The 17,951-nt window shown below is 43.7% G+C and overlaps 1 protein-coding gene across 2 annotated transcripts in view; it reads left to right on the top strand.

Annotated features, from left to right (window-relative positions):
* The window catches only part of PTPN21 (protein tyrosine phosphatase non-receptor type 21), a 308,385-nt gene that overhangs the window by 79,316 nt on the left and 211,118 nt on the right, over window positions 1-17,951 (top strand). For both annotated transcript variants that reach the window (XM_069637952.1, XM_069637951.1), the window contains exon 6: window positions 5,011-5,081. In XM_069637952.1, coding sequence (XP_069494053.1) covers window positions 5,011-5,081 — 71 coding nt within the window. The remainder of the gene's footprint in view (window positions 1-5,010; window positions 5,082-17,951) is intronic.

The raw sequence follows: 17,951 nt of genomic DNA, 5'->3' as shown, positions 1-17,951 counted from the left end.
TGTATGCAGTACCCTCTATCTTCAACAAACTCTTTGACTTTGTGCAATACTTTTACTATCTAAGAAGTGCCTCCGCTCCATAGACTTTGGCTGTCCCGGCTCTCTGCAGACTCTTCTATTCCATTGACTTTGATTTGTGCGGTCCCTCATAGGTGATGCATTGGGTTTTAATATTGCTGGGAAAGGTTATATCTAGACTTCATTGGAAGATTTAAAGTGCTCACATGCTCCGAGAACCTGTTTAACCTTTTTCCTTTCTCTAAACATTCCTTTCTGCCAACCTCAGAATCTACCAAAGTGTACAAGTGATACATAAATGCTGTTACTGTCCTAGTTAGTGAAGTCACCTTAGTGTGTATGAAGCATCTCTAAAGAGTACCAACTTTATTTGTATTGATTCTCAAAGTATTTTGAAGTATATTTTCATTGTTGCACATTGCCCTTTTTAAAGAATGCGTATTTAAAAATAACAGTTAAATAAATAATTATTTTAACTAAAAGCCATGAGTGTAAGTGTTATTTGACCTGTATTGGTGGATTTCATTGCTACAGCTCACATTTACCCCTCTTGAGATAAGTTTGGCTGCTCAGTCACGCTATCAACTTATGTAGTACAGACCTATACCAATAGTTGGGTTAGCTATTACCAAGAGGACAAGGGTTGTGTAGTCTCCCACAGGGTTACTTAATCAATTCTTGCCTAACACTTGGCAACCTTCTTATTTGCTCCTCCAAAAATCTTAAACCTGACAATACCGTTGTTAGGCAAGATTGTATGCAGTGCCCTTTGGGTGCACTACAACAACCCTGACCTCCTGGCAATAGGAACCCAACCTTTGGTATAAGTCTGTACTACACAGTTTGGTAGCGTGTTGAGCAGCCAGGCTTATCTCAAGAGGGGTCCGTGTGAGCTGTAGGGGTTGTGAGCTGTAGGGGTGTTACACAGAGATTCACAGTGACACATATTCAAATAAACTCTTGCACACAAGGTTTCTTGAATAAACCATTATTAATGTATTTAAGTCAGTTAGAGTAAGCCTTCTTCTGAAGGGAGCAATATGAAGCAACACACAAATACACTAAAAAAAATCCACACTCTTAGTTTTTCTAAATAAGCAAAAACCCATTTGGGATGACACTCAGGCACTACCTACACTCTCAGGTGACTTCAATAGTTAGGGTTCTGTTGACATTAATATATCACTGTTCTTGGGGGTAGTGTTAAAGAGAAGAGAGTTCAGAATAAAACAAGTATTCACACAATCATTCTTAAGCGGGTAAGTACTTTCAATACAACCCACCAATGCAAAGTCAGTTAACCCTTTCCTGGGAGGAAGGCAAAGCACATAAGCAGAAGAGAGAAGAGTCATTCAGGGAGTCAGGCCAGCCAATGTTAAGTTAGCAAAAGTCCAGGTGAACTGAAGCACTACTTGCAGGTAAGTAGAAAGTCTTTCCCAATGTCTTCAGAAGATAACAGTCAAAAGTTGATGAAGAATATTTTTACAAAGGCTGTCAAAGTAGGAGCCCAGATGAAAATGAATAAAGTCCAAACACTGTAAATCTTGTCTGCATCCTTTATTCTTTTATAAAATGAAAGTGATCCTGAGTCTTTAATATGGAATCGAGCTTAATGACAGATTGCGTTCACTTCCTTTTGTCAAGTTTGATTCCCGAGTTTGGAAACGAGCACTGGGCTTACCTGATTGCGCACCCATGGTCTCATTAAGGTTTGAGCTAGGGTTAACCTCACTGAGCTGCTTGGTGGAGTTAAGAATTGTAGAACTATACAGAAAGTGCGTGGTTCCCTTGTGTGACTCTCAATATGCTGATCTGGCACATTGTTAGGCAAAGTTTGTATGCAGTACCCTCTGGGAACACTACAAACAACTCTGACCACAGGTATAGGAAACCCAACCTTTGGTATAAGCCTGTACTACACAGTTTTGGTAGCGTGTTGAGCAGCAAGGCTTATCTCAAGAGGGGTCAGTGTGAGCTGTAGGGGTGTTACACAGAGATTCACAGTGACAAGTATTCAAATAAACTTACACTCAAGGTTTCTTGAATAAACCATTATTAATTTATCAGTCAGTTAGAATAAGCCATCTTCAGAAGGGAGTAATATAACAGTAACACTCAAATACACTTCATGAAATACACACTCTTAATATCTCTAAATCAGTAGATACCCTTTTGGGATGGGCCACAGACACTACCTACACCCTCGGGTGACTTCAATTGCTAGGATGCTGGGGACATTGATATATCACTGTTGCATTTAGAATCATATAGTAATAAGTCAAAGGAAAAGGTTATTTAGAACATACAAGAAACCACAAATATTATTAAGTAGGCAAATACTTTCAGATACCCTAATAAGAGTCATTCAGTGGAAGAGGCTAAGCCAAAGTCAATAGGCAAAAGTCTATATGAGCTGAAGCACTTCTTTGTAGGTAAGTAGAACGTCTGCACAGTGTTTTAGAAGTTTTTAAAGAAAAGAAGAATCAAATGTAGAGCCACAAGCTGATTAGACTTGTGAGCAGTAGAAGATGCAAGCAACCCTACAGTAAGAGGGAAGTTCTTTCAGACTTTACAGTACCTTTAGAATGAAGAAAAGTCCAGCAAATGACTTCTGTTCCTGTGCAGGTCTCGCTGTTCCTGGGCCTCAGTCGTGGGAACAAGAGGGTGGACTTCTGGGAACTCCTGCAAATCATGGGGACGGTCACTGATCGCAACCGGCAATCTTCAATTTAGTGGCTGTTCAGTGTTTCAGCTCCTCGCGTCTACCACAGATAGTAACCCCGTGGGCCTTGGCTGTCTAGATGGACTTTACTTGCTTCTGGGGTCCCGCACTCTGCTTTACTGCAGCTGTGAACGCAGCCCACGGCAAATGCACACCATGGTAGTTAAAATGAAACCACTGCCACCAGCCATTCAGTGATGAAAGGCTAACATAAAAAATGTTACATGAGAAGCTGGACAAAGGGGATACTAGGTAACCACTCCACCCTATTGTAAGATAGTGTGTGCTGGGTCTAGAAAGTTACAAATGTAAGTGAAGTCAATTTCACTACATTGCTCTGGGAAACAATAGTTTATCCCAGAGAAGGTATTTAAACCTTTGGGAAATCTGAATGACTTGCCTGTGCCACTCCACTGAAGGTGCTGTGTGACACAATGTAAAAGATGATGCCTATGGAGTTTGTCAGACTCCAAAACCAAAAGAAACAGTGTAAGAAAATCACATTAAAACACACGAGAGAGTGGGGAAAAAGGGTCTCGCTCTCTCCAGGTTAAATAAAGTCCTCAAAATCCTGCAAATTTTCCGGGGGTCTCTAAGGTGGAGGAATTAGCACATATCTGAGAATTCTGCCTAACACACATCTTGAAATCGGGGAGATATAAAGCGACTAATAAACTAAGGCTAAGAGTAGAAGCGCTCCTATCCGTTTAGGACTTAACTGAGCACCTTTATAAGATTCCCTCATGATGTCAAGAAGGCCATGTTCAGATCAGATTGGATAGCCACAGTCACTACAATGAGGCAATACACTTTATATTACAGTCTGTCACCACTGGATAGGAAGCGGGGAGTTTACCCAACTACCTGATGAAGTTCCCAAACTCTCACTGGGTAGCCCAATTCTTACGATATAGACTTAATCTTCTCCCGACTAGAGTGATTTGTCAGGTCAGAGGGCAAGAGAGATACAGATCCTAGCCGCACTCTTTGTAATGATATAACCATGCAATCCAAAATAGGAAACGTATCATACTATACTGTGCATCGTTGACAGGAGTGAGAACCCAATACTTGAGTCGTTTTATATATAACTCTGCAGTTTTAGATGTCGAACAATTTTTTAACAGAATTTCCCAGCGGGGAGAAAACCCTAGCCACAAACGCTGTGCTAAAAACTTTAGAAGAAGCACATTTGGTACATTTTAAATATTGCTGGTTTGATTGTGATGGTGCTAAGTGTGTTTTAGATAATGTTCAATTCTTATTGTTGATGATCTCTAATGGTTTTGTGATGTTTTTGTAATGTTTTAATGAAAGTATATTTAATGTTGTGCAAAGTTGTCTTGGTACAACCAGGATCACAAATATTAAATACATTTTTAAAAAAAAGTCTAACCTTTGAACACACCGAATTGACATAAGACTTTGATGTTACACAGAACTAAGCCTTTCCTACTAAAGAGAATTAAACAGGTGAAATCGAAAGGAGGAAAGAAAGTTTAAATGAAAACAAATCACACATTGAAGTGCTAAAACGAATATAATTATAAACCAATCCCTGTATGCTGCAATAAAAGGACGTGAAAAGAACGGGCAAACAAAGGATACTGAAGCCCGAGTTACAGTGGCATTTGCAACCTGAAAGAAATCTAGGCAATTATATTATTTGAACTATACACTTGAAAACAAACTCCAGCTAAACTATAGAAGACAAGGGCATTTTGTGTTCTTTTGAAATTGTCGCACTTGGATCTTGAGGAAGGGAGCCCCAAGTCCTAACTAGAAACATTTCATTTCAAGATCCTTTAAATTGTGTGATTTGGAACTTGAGAAAGGGAAACCCAAGTCCTAACTTGGGGGGACGAAACCTGAAGAGACTATTATATTTCTTCTCGGAAAGGGATTTGTGAGACTTTACTTTGTTGAACTGTTTTATATTGGGGAAGGGAGCTGAAAGAGTGCTGCTTGTTTTATTTAGATGGGGAAATCCCACCTTAGTATAGGGCAAGTTAGGCATTTTTCCATCCTGCCATTTAAGTTAATAAACTTGGCTGTTTTGAATCTATTGTCCGTGTCCTTCTTCATGATGCCTTCGCACTACCCTAACACCAGCCTTGCCTTCTTGGTATTGCGAAACCAGCTGTTACTGATTAGCTAAAAGGCCAGAACTTTTTCTTGGGGAACATTGATATTGCTACGCAAAGCAACCCAGAACTATGCAGTGATTGGGCTGTAAAACGATGCGCCACCCATGCTTTTGCATTTTTTAGGGTTGGATGCAGGATGAGAATGTTCTGGAAGAAGCTACGCAGAAGGTGGCCCTGCTACATCAAAAGTTCAGGTAAGGCTAAAAATATGACCAACTGAGACTCTGAAGCAAATGCTGCAACTTATTTTGTACCTTTTGCAAATCACTTGCAAATCACTTGAAAATCACTTGTGTTTTGTGAATTACAGTAATTATTGGATGGCAGGGTAACTAAATGCATCATGTGCATTATGGGAGCTATGGCTGTTGAGGCCATGTACTATACCATAATGCCGGAAACACGTTATTGGTTGTCCTTACTCCAGTCACATGTCTAATTCCTCTATGCCATGTAGCCTTTGAAATCAACAGTTTTTCACCTTTGCTGTGAATAGAGTGGCATAAAGTCACTATATGAGAATAGAAAAATCTGTCTTTTTATGCTTAATATTGATGTTGCTCTGTGACAATATGAATGCACACGAATAAAGTTACATCAGCTGATTCACAGCAGTGTTTAAAAATAACAGCAGTTGTGAGTACTGTTAGGCAAGATTGTATGCAGTACCGATTGTGTGCACTACAGCAACCCTGACTACAGGTAATAGGAAACCCAACCTTTAGTATAAGCTTGTACTGGTACCGTGTTGAGAAGCTATGCTTCTCAAGAGCCATCAATGTGAGCTGTAGGGGAGTTGCACAGAGATTCATAGTGACAAGTATTCAAATAAACCCTTAAACACAAGGTTTCTTGAATAAACAATTACTAATTTATTTATCAGTCAGAATAAGCGTTCTTCAAAAGGGAGCAATATAAAAGCAACACACAAATACACTTCAAAACTGTACACTCTTAGTTTCTAAATCAGTAAAGACCCTTTTGGGATGGCCCACAGACACAACCTACACCTTCAGTTGACTTCAATAGGTAGGGTGCTGGGGACATTAATATCGTACTGTTTGCAGTTAGAATACTTTTTTGAAGTTGGTCAAAGGAAAAGGTCACTAGAGCAACAAGAGACCACAAATATTCTTAAGCAGGCAAATACTTTTGGATCCCCCAAGAAAAATCATTCGGTACAACAGGCTAAGCCAAAGTCAATGGTTAAAAGTCTTATATGGGATGAAGTACTTCTTGGCAGGTAAGTAAGAAAAGTCCTTGCGCAATGTTTTAGAAGTCTTTAAAGAAAAGAAGAATTCAATGTTGGGCCACAGGCTGATTAGACTTGTGAGTAGTAGAAAATGCAAGCAACTCAACAATGAGAGGTAAGTTCCCTCAGACTTTACAGTACCTTTGTATTGAAGGAAAAAGTGCAGCAGATGACTTCTGTTCCTGAGCAGCTCTGCAGATCTTTCTGTTCCTGGGCCTCAGTCGTGGGAACAAGAGAGAGGGCTTCTGGGGACTCGTGCACTGCAATGGGATGGTCACCGCTTGCAACCAGCAATCTTTCCAACAAGTAGCACTTCAGTGTTTCAGCTCCTCGTGACTATTGCAGATAGCAACACTGTGGTTCCTGGCTGTCGAGATGGACTTTCCTTGCTTATGGGGTCCTGCACTCTGTTGAGGGGCTCAAGCTTGGTCAGTCCTGCTTCCTGGGAGTCCAGAGGATCTTCCTGGAGCTCTTGGCCAGCTTAAAAGCAACGCACACAATCTGGTGTTCCTCTCTCCGGCTATACGGTTTCCAGCAGCAGCTCTGTGGAAATTCAACCAGCTCCGAGAAGGATGTCCAGGTGACTTACTTTGGAGTTGGTTGGTCTCGCCAACTCAAGGCGCAAAGTCGTCCTTGCAGGGGCTTCTCTGTCGATATGAATTTGGAGTTGCAGCACAGTAGCAGGGCTTCACCTGGAAAACCAACGGTCCAGGAGTTGCAGTAGGCGTCCTCTTCAAGTTCTTCTTTGGTTCCTTCATCCAGTGGTTGACTCTGCCTTCCAAACCAAAAGCCTTGCCTTTTATTGAGTTCTCTCCCTTTCATTCCAGCCTAGCTGCACTCGCCCAGCATGGTGGCTGTCCTTGCCGGACAGTCACCCGGCCAATCACTACGGAGTGAATTTGGGTCTCCTAGGAGACTTAGCACATGGAGTTTCGGGCACCTTCCTCACTTCCTGCCTACCCTAGACACCCTGGAGCCAGAGGCGGGCTTCACGCGTGAATCCTGCCAAAGGCAAAGCGAACAATGGGACCAAATCTGGTTTGGCGCGCAGAATGAATCTCAAGACGGACCTTTCCACAAAGAAATGGCGAAAAAAGACCGGGCCATTTTGACAAAAATGGCACTCTTGGGTGTTTTATTGCAGCTGCGAACGCAGCCCGCGGTAAATGCACACTACGGTAGTTAAAACGAAACCACTGCCACCAGCCATTCAGTGAGAAAAGGGTAACATAAAAATGTTAAATGAGAAGCTAAACAAAGGGGATACTTGGTAACCCTTCAAGCACCCTATTGTAAGATGGTGTGTGCTGGGTTATGTTAAAGGATATTTGTACCGCCCACTATGACCACCGGAGTGGTCCCCTGGTGCTTTGGCACCTCACCTCTGAAAAGGGAGGGGGGGGGGGTGAGTTAGTTGGAGTAAGCTGGAAAAGTGCAAGAGAGCAGTGATGTGCTGTTGGTGGCCTCAACCCGGAATTCCGTTGGATGGGCTTGGGGTGTTTTTCTGTTCGGTAGTCGTGTGCTGTTGTGAGTCTGTGTGGTTTGTTTTGTTGTTGCAGTGTAGTGAAGTTTGTGTGGATTGTTGTGTTGTAGGTTTGTGGTTGGTTAGCGTTTGAGAGGTATATGCAGAGGGGTGAAATTGTTAGTGGATTGGTTAATTGGGGAAATTCCAACAATTACAATTCTATCTAAGTGTGGCACATGCTGACATTTTTAAACCTATCTAGGTGCGACGCCGGCTAGTGTTTACGGTTAGGTCTAGATGCAACGCTGGCTAATGTTCAAGATTATGTCTAGGTGTGGTACATGCTAACATTCGCAATATTTTCTAGATGCGGCGCAGGCCAATGTTCTCAATCCGAAGTGTGGCGCGTGCTGACATTCAAGTTCCATCCAAGTGTGATAGATACTAAAATTCATAATCCCATCTAGATGCGAAGCAGGCCAAAGTTAAGAATTCCATCGAAGTGTGTTGCATTGCTAACATTCACATTTCTATCAGAGTTCGATCAAGTTTGGTACATGCTAACTTTCCTAATTCCATCTAAGTGAGGCAGATGGCGATGTTCAGAAACCTGTCTGGATGAGACGCGGGCTAGCGTCCACAATTCCCTCCAGGTGTGATACTTGTTAACATTGACTAGTATTTTAGGATACAGTGCAAGTCAACATTTCCATTACTGGCATGGATAAATTCAGACTGGTGGTCACAGATCTTTTTAAGTATGCATGGTCTGAGTCTATGGCAGTCTATCTTATGGGAACGTAAGGTAGAGTGGCAGGGGCTTTCTGGTGTAGAGTAATTGCTCGACACCCCACCCATGCCACACTTAGTTTTTGTTGGTGTCTGTTAACTGCTGGCTTCCCCTGCGGACACCTGCTGACACTCTCTGGAGCCGCCTCTGTAGGAGCTGCCCTTTGCCTTGGGGCCCTTTGCCACAGGGCTGCACGGGCAGAGGGCTGCCCTGGAATGGTCACTTCAGTGTCTAGAAAGTTACAAAATAATTTCACTTTACTGCTCTGGAAAACAGTAGGTTATCCCAGAGAAGGTATTTAAACCTTTGGAAAATCTGAAGGACTTCCCGGTGCCACTGCACTGAATGTGCTGTGTGACACAATGTAAAGATGATGCCTATTTTGTTTCTCAGACTCCATAACCAAAAGAAACACAAAGTCCAGAAATCACATTAACATACATGAGAGTGGGGAAAAGGGTCTTGCTCTGTAGGTTAAAAAAAAATCGAGTCCTCAAAATCCATCAAAGTTGCTCAGGGTCTCTAAGTTGAGGGAATTGGCACATTTCTGAGAATTCTCCCTAACAGTCTCCACAACTGAGGCCCAGGAACAACCGGATCTACAGAGCTGCACAGTAACAGGAGCCAGCTGGAACCATTTCTTCTAACCAAAGGTACTGTACACCAAGTGGACTTGCCTCCTCTTGTGTAGCCTTACTTGTTCTCAGTTGAGACTTGTTTTGGTTGCTCCTGTAGAGTTGCTTGCATCTTCTACCCCTCACAAGCCTCCCAGCTTGTGGCCCTACATTGATTCTACTTTTTCTATAAAGACTTCTAAAACATTGTGCAGGACTTTTACTTACCTGCAAGAAGTGCTTCAGCTCACCTAGACTTTTGCCCAATTGACATTGCCTGGCCTGGCTCCCTGAATGACTCTTCTCCCCTCTGCTCGTGTCTTACCTTCCCTCCAGGAAAGGCTTAACTAACTTTGCAAATGGGGAGGGGGTTAAAAAATACTTACCTGTTTCAGAATATTTGTGTGATCTCTTGCCTTATTCTGAAACCTCTTTGCTTTAACACCCATCTCAGTATTGCTCTGAATGTACCAGTGATATATTAATGTCCACAGTGTCCTAACTATTCATGTCACCTGAGGGTGTAGGAAGTGTCTGTGTGCCATCTCAAATGGGTACTTGCTGATTTAGAGAAACTAAGTGTGTATTTTGGTGTATATTTGTTTTACTCTTATATTGCCCCTTCTGAAGAAGGCTTATTCAAACTGACTGTTAAATCAATTAATAATTGTTTAATCAAGAAACCTTGAGTGTAAGAGTTTATTTGGATAATTGTCACTGTGACAATGTTCAGAGAATAGTCTTTCTGAGGTGACTTACAGTTCACACCGGATCACCCTCAGCCGGGCTCGGACCCATTGCAGTTTGTATTAGCTATCAGACTTTTGAATATGCACAGGGTTTAGCTTGACCCGTTGCAGGACCACTTAAATTTCACAATTTACATTTTCCACCTCTCAGTTGGATACCTAATAGAGACCTTCAAATGAGCACCCATGTGGTGCCGGAGCTCTCTGTTTATGGTATGTATCATGGCTTCAAAGGTTGTCACTCCTTGCAATCGTCGCTCATCACCTACTCTTAACAGACTATTCTCTTCAGATTTCTTCATACAATGTTGCCGCTTGCAACCTTGGTTCTAACACAGAACGTTTCACCATCATTCTCCCAGACTCGCCGGCTGTGCTGACTTTACTGGCGTTGCTTTGTTGTTGAAGCCAAGGACAGTACCACAGCGGCAAACGCTGCCCCGCACCTTGGTTATCGACGCAGGAGAGCCCTGCGTACCTCCGACACACAATGCACGTTTCTTCAGCTTTAATTCCATGTCTTGTGTTTCTTATTCTCGAAGGCTCATGAAAGTAGTTGCTGTTCTCCGAAAAGGTTAAGGGCACTTCTGTTGGGGAGAATTTTAATTTATGGGCTAATTCCCTTCAACCTTAGAGACCCAGAGCTCTTCTGCTGGACTTGGGACTTTTTAAATTCTAACTCTGGAGTGAGTGAGACCTTTTTCTCACGCTCATGTGTTTTTACCTGATTTTGGATTTTGTGTTTTCACTGTTATTGGAGTCTGACAAACTCCATAAGCATCTGTTTTTTATATGGTGACACACAGCACCTTCAGTGCAGTGTCACTGAGAAATCCCTTATATTTCTCTTAAGGTTTAAATACCTTTTCATGGGGAAACTATAGTTCCCAAGTAGGTCCGGCACACACCATCTTGTGTGAAGTGCTGGGTGGTTACCTAGTAGCCCCTTATCCTACATTCTCATGTAACATTTTTATATTGCCCTCACTACTTTAAATGGCTGGTGGCAGTGGTTTACTTTTTCTCACCATTGTGATTTTCTACCGCAGGCTGAACCCTCAGCTGCAGTATAGCACCCATGGGTGACCATTATGTCAAAATGGCCCCGGTCTTCTTTTTTCGCCATTTTCTGTTTGTGAGGTCTTTCTTTGTTTTTACTCTGTGGGTTGAGACAGGTTTGAGCCCTTTGTTTGTCTTGCCTTTGGCGGGCTTGTTAGGCAAAGTTTGTATGCAGTACCCTGTGGGACCACTACACACAACTAGGACTACAGGTGTAAGCAAAACCAACCTTTGGCCTGTACCACACAGTTTTTGGTAGCGAGCTGAGCAGCCAGGCTTATCTCAAGAGGGAGTGTGAGCTTGTAAGGGTGTTACACTTGGTCTACAATAACAAGTATTCAGATAGACACTTATACTCAAGGTTTCTTGGTAAAAACACGTCTTAATTTATTACACAATCATTTATAAAGCATTCACTAAATGAGGCAACCAATATCGCACACAAATTATACCACAATACTGATTACTAAGCAGTTGAGCTCCCTTGAAGTCGGAGCAAAAAGGCATACGTTGATAAAACAAATATTAGTTACTTTGAAACAGTGCAAGTAGTTTGAGTTCACCAGAGGAGTTGATTCATTGCAATAGGTAGGCCAAAGTCGATGGACTAGTGTCTTGTATAATTAAAAACGGTTCTGCTATTTAAAACGGAACAGTCTTTGCCACGGTTCTTAGAAGTAGTTCACGGAAGAAAGGTTTGTATGTCGGGTCACAAGTTGACAAAGCCTGCAAGTTGCCAAAGTTCCACAAACCTTCGCGGTGAGAGGTAAGTTCGCTCGGTCGGGTTTTCACAGTACCTTTATATTAAAGAAAAAGATGCAGCTGAAGACTCTGTTCCTGCAGATCTCGCTGTTTCTGAGCCTCAGTCGTGGGGACAAGAGGGTAGACGTTGGGGGACTACTACACTCCATGGGGACGGCTAACAAAGCTGGCAAATTGGCAAATCTTTGATTCCGGTTGCTGTTCTTCAAGCACACAAGCTAGTGTCCTTCTCTGGTTAATCCTAACCAGCTCTGAGAATGGTATCCAGGTGGCTTACGAGTCGTTTGGTCCCACCAACTCAAAGGAAGAAGTCGTCCTTGAAGGGGCTTCTGTCGACGTGAACTTGGCGATTCAGACCTGCAGCAGGGCTCCACCGGGCAAACCAACGGTCCAGTAGTTGCAGCATCCGTCCTCTTCCAGCTCATCTTCGGTTCTTTCATTCCAGTGGTTGACTCTGGCTTTCAGTCCAAGAGACTCACATTTTAAACAGTTTTCTCCCATTCATTCCAGCCTAGCTGCCACTCACCCAGCAGGGTGGCTGTCCTTGCCGGACAGTCAGCGAGCCAATCACACCATCGTGTATATGGGTCTCCTGGGAGACTAAGCACAGGGAGTTTCGGGCATCTCCCTCTCTTCCTGGCCACCTCAGACACTCAGGCACCAGAGGCGGTCTTCAGTCATGGACTTTTCCAAAAAGAAATGGCGAAAAAAAACCACTTGGACTTGTTTAAACAAAAGGGGCTCAGACGCCATCTTGAAAAACATGGCTCCCGTGGTTTAACTCTACCAGTGTTTGCCATTTGGATAGGAAAGGGTACCATTTGACTGCTACGTGAGTTTTTAGACACGGGGGATACTAGGTAACCCCTCCAGAACTCTACTGTAAGATGGTGTGTGCTGGGTCTAGGAGTTTAAAAAGACTAGTAAAGTCAATTTAACTTTACATTCTCTGGGAAGCCGTAGTTTATCCCAGAGAAGGTATTTAAACCTTTGGACAGCGTAAAAAAAAAAGGCTTCCCTGTGTCACTGCACGGAGGGTGCTGTGTAACCCACATGAAAATATGATGCCTATGGTGGCTGTCCTTGCCGGACTGTCAGCGAGCCAATCACACCAGCGTGTATATGGGTCTCCTGGGAGACTAAGCACAGGGAGTTTCGGACGAAGGAACTGAAGCAGAGCTTGAAGAGGACAGCTGCTACAACTCCTGGGCCGTTGGTTTGCCCGGGGAAGCCCTGCTACAGGTCCGAATCGCTAAGTTTGCATCAACAGAGAAGCCCTGCAAGGCCAATTTCTCCCTTTTGAGTTGGTGGGACCAATCAACTCCCAAGTAAGACACCTGGACACCTATCTCTGAGCTGGAGAGAGATATATATATATATATATATATATATAGCTTATTTATGCCATTTTTGGATTTACATAGTTCTAAACAATGAATTAGTTTGCGTTAATTGATAGACAAAGGCATGTCTTTCTCTTTAATTTTAGTAATTAAGCACCTAATTAAGCACATTTTAAATGGATAGCTTCATTCCTCAAAGATGGGTACCAAATAACGATACTCTCCACCTATACCTCCCAAGCCCTACCAGTCGACACGGGAGTCCCACAAGGAGCATGCTTATCTGCCCTCCTGTTCAATCTCTACCTGATCACCCTCCCTCCAATAATTCGTTCACACAACATCCTGTGTTACATCTACGCCGACGACAATCAACTAATGAAATGAAATCCCAACTCCCGACCTGACCTGGCCTCCTGCCTCCTCGACATAGAACTCTGGATGACCCAAAGCCACCTCTTGTTAAACCCCTCAAACGGAAATCATGGTATGTGGCAACTCCGAGCTTCTTCCGCATCCACTACCCTGGCCATCCGCCATGGGCAGCTCACCAACCCCCTGCAACTCAGTGAAAAATCTTGGATGCACCCTTAACTATGCGCGCCAAGTCAACAACGTCTCAAAATCCTGCCACTACCACCTTAAAACCCTTACGTGTATCTTTCCATATCTCTCCTTTCCTAACAGACTCTCCGCGGTCCAATCAATCGTTATATCAAGACTGGACTATGCAAACCCCCTATACCTCGGAATCCACGCGTACCAACTGAATAAACTCCAAAGGGCACAAAACGCAGCAGCCAAAATGCTACTTGCACTCGGCCCAAGAGACCACATCTCAGCTGCACTGGCTTCCAGTAGCCCAAAGGGTGACTTTCAAAACCATATGCATCTCCCATCGAGCACTGCATAAAACAGGACCTCAATATCTTCAAGACAAAACTAAAACCCTAGCAGCCCCCTCACACCCTAAGATCAAGCTCAGCCGGCCTCCTAGTCATACCTAAGACAAACTCAGTCAGATTAGGCGGATCATCATTCTCGCCTTGGCCCCCACCCAGTGGAACTCACTCCCACCCCACATCCGCCAAACTGAGGATTTAACATCTTTCTGCAAACTGCTGAAAACCTTGCTCTTCCCCTAAAACCAACCGGTACCAAACTAACCCAAACAGCATCTCAAGGACACCAACAAAAAAAACTACCTGATGCGAGAAATTTACAGCCAATAACCCCGAATATACACTAGAAAGATAAATAGAATTAAACGAGTAAAGTAGATCAAAATAGTGAAGTGGATAATAAGAATAAATCATAGGGAAACAGTAAGGAGATGTAAACTGCTGAAAGGCACATAATGCATGTGGAGGGAACGAAGTGAATGGCGTGGATGAAATAGTTAGAATGGATGAAGTGTGTTGAACAGATGAATGCACTGAGTGGAAGAATGCATTAGTGGAAGAATAGATGACTACATAGATCGAATTCGTGTGTAAATCAAATGAGTATGTAGATCGGATGAGGGTATAGAATAGATGAACATGTTATGCGGATGAGTTTTTAGAGTGGTTAAGGGTGTAGAGCGGACACGCGTATATGGCGGATGAGTGCATAAATACAGAGAAGCGAATAGAACGCAGGAGCGTGTAGAACTGATGAATGCACAGAACGTATGAGCGTGTAAAGTGGATGAGTATGGAAGTGCGAATGAGTGTATAGAGCGGATGAGTGTAGAGAGCAAATTAATTTATAGAACGGGATTACTGCGTATTAGCGAATGACTCTAAGGGCCTGATGAGTGCATATTAATGTTGAATGCGGGGAAAGCGCGAATGCATAGAGCGGATGAGTGCGGGGAGCAGATGAGTTGAATGTGTGGAAAGCACGAGTGCCGGGAGCGGATGAGTGAAGCGAGCGAGCGAATGAGCGCGGGGAGCAGGTGAGTTGAATGCGTGGAAAGCACAAGTGCATAGAGCGGATGAGTGAAGCGAGCAGTTGAGTGCGGGGAACTGGTAACTGCGTAAGGTGGGTGAATGCGAAATACAGGGGCAGACAGGAGTGCATGCATGTGGCAGACTGGAGCGTGCGGGGCAGACGTGAGCGCGCGGGCGGACTGTAGTGCATGAGTGCGTTGAGCAGACCGGAGTGTGTAGCAGACGGAGACTCATGGAATAAATAAAAGTCCATAGAATGGACTGGAGTGCATAGAACTGCGCGACGTAAATAGTATGGTCTGGAATGCAGGGAACGCTTGAAAGAGCATGTAACCCATCATATAACACCCCACGCTTACTCTCTTCTTTACACCAACACTCAACTAGAACACAGAGATACTATGACACCATTCGGTATAACTGTTCTCATACCAACATCTCCCGCTCACTCCCCATCATTCTAAGTAAACACTGCTGGTTACACACCCCCCAGCCAGGTGATCTCCTCAGGCACTAACGCAGCCACAGTCGGTCTGGATAAATCCTGCCAGAACGAACACATACCCCTGATCTCAACCACCACACCTACCGCTAAGAAGCAGCTATTACACGAATACCACACCAGCTGCAGACAGTTGAATCTCCCTACTCTCTCTACTGACCTGAACTTCGGTTCCCGAAGGCGTTCAACCTACCAGCGCCTTCAGACCATACCAATGGTATATAAGTGCAAAATAACATAACATAACCCGAAAGGTTTCCAGCATGCTAAGCACTTGACTGGTAAATTCAATCTTGCCTCTGTTTTCAAAGAGTGCGGTTGGAGGGCAATAACAAGTTATGAATTTTAATAATTGCTGAGCTACTGTGTATATGATTTCCTTTGTAGAGATACTCAACATTTTCAGAAGATACAAGGCATTTTAATTGATCATAAGTGACCTGGCTACTGGCTGATGTGCTACTTTATCGCCCACCAAATTGCCCCAGTTTTTATTAGCCACAATCCCCGACAGAGTGTGATATTTGGTGGGTATAAAACACAATGTTCACATTGTCTGGGGTTCTGGGTAATAAATTCTGGGCCGCTTTGCGCCAGTCAGACCTCTGTGCATTCCCACGGGTGTCCTCTTTTGGGAAATGCATGGGGTTCCCCGTTTTCCTTGCTGGCTTCGACACCCTAGGCCCAAATCTGTAGGTTGCCCACATGAACAACATGCACTGTGCCGAAAGGCTTGGGGTTACCAGTGGGAACACGGGAAGGTATGACATCTGTTGATGGCGATGTGTTTTGGTGAGTGGACAGAGGGAAATGTCTCTGAAATTGGCTGGAAATAAATACAATTCTCATCTGAGTCATCTATGTCAGTAATATTTCGGCACATCGCAGCTTCCCATGCACTATCACATATCTGCCACATACATCACTTTCTGCAGTGTAAGGTGTGAACAGGAGCAATGTATGAACCAGGATTATAACTCCCTCAGGCTCTAGTCGAGTAAGAGGTATAGTAGCGGTGTCCCCCCCCCCCTCCACCCCCCCTAACCCCCAAACCAGGGGCATCTTTGGTGCTTGGTGTTCTAAAAGATGGGTTTCTTGTAAAAAAAAACATTATCTGGGCCCCTTGTCTACTTACGTATGCCATCACCTTACGCATCTTCATAGGTATGTCCAGGCCCCGTACATTCCAACTCAGTAAATTTACCCCAGTGGGTCCATTCTTAGCCATCATCTCTCACAAGCCTCTGGGCAGTCTCCACAACCTTGTACCTGTTTACGATTTGTTTTTTACTTGTTGTATTCATACTGTGCATTTGTGTACCTTTTTTTTCACCCCAATTTCCTCCAAACTCCCCCCTCCCTCACTCTTAGTGCCCAAACCTTGACTGTTACTCCCCTCCCCATACCTACTCCCCCCTCTCTACCAAGTTTAACAGAACTGTGCACTCGCATTGGGGCGACTCCTTCCACTGTGTTTAGGGTCCCGGCTTGTACAACATAAGAACTTTATCCGGGTTTATCACAATTAACCCGCTAATCCTGCGTTCCCAAAACACATTATGAATTCACCTAGTTATTAAGAAGGTACATTGTATCACACATGTGGAGCATCTTCCCATGCATACCACACTAACCTCTGTACTCCCCGCATACCCAACTGACTGAGCTCTAATTTCGATGTAACTTTTAATCTGGCGTCATCGAGATCTCTGCTGCTGCTGCTGCTGTTGTTTATTGTGGTTGAAAGTACTCCACATGCTAGGAGCCCTTGCAGGTTCTTTGCACAATATCATAGTAGTCACTCCTCTTCTTCATGCGGCTGTTTCTCAGGCAAGGGAATGTTAGCTTCCACAAACGAAGCCGCCTCTTCTGGGAATGTGAAGATTATTTTTGAACTGCATACCTAGTCTCACTGGATATAACATAGTGTAGGGTATTTTGCGCTCTCTTAGTAGCTTCCTCACCCCGAAGAATGTGTGCCTCTCTTGCTTGACCGCTTAAGTGTAATCTGGGAAAATATGAATCACACTGGAGCCCATCTTCCGATCTTGTTTCTCCCTTGCGGCCTTCAAAACCGTATCTCTGTCTCTATAGTTCATTAGGCGAGCTATTATTGGCAGAGGGAACGCCCCCGGTTTAGGTCTTGCCATCAACGATCTGTGTGCACGCTTTGCTACAAACATTTGAGACCAGCCAAGGTAGCCAGGCTTATCTTAAGAGGGGTAATGTGGGCTGTAGAGCTGTGCAATGAAACCAGTAAAAGTATCCAATTAAACACTTTGTGATAAATAAATTTAAAGCATTCCTTAAAAAGCAGTAATTAGCTGTAACCTAAAGCGTAAGGTAGGATGCAATTCAAAAGGTGAACAATGAAGCAGGTGAGTAATTAATTCATGTTACACATGTTCCAGCACCCAGAGGTGACTTCATTTGAGGTCAGTATAGCATTTATGTAGTATCACCTTCGCAATATTGAGTTGTTCAAGGAAGGAAAGGTTAGAGTTACATCGGAACAGACTGATAGTTTATAAGAACAGTTAGATTCTTCCAAAGGGATTCGGGCAGTCAATTATCCCACCATTAAATTGTTCAAC

This window comes from Ambystoma mexicanum, chromosome 14, assembly GCF_040938575.1.
Source record: "Ambystoma mexicanum isolate Mex_15411 chromosome 14, UKY_AmexF1_1, whole genome shotgun sequence".
NCBI lineage: Eukaryota > Metazoa > Chordata > Amphibia > Caudata > Ambystomatidae > Ambystoma > Ambystoma mexicanum.
This window is presented reverse-complemented; position numbering and strand designations above follow the sequence as displayed.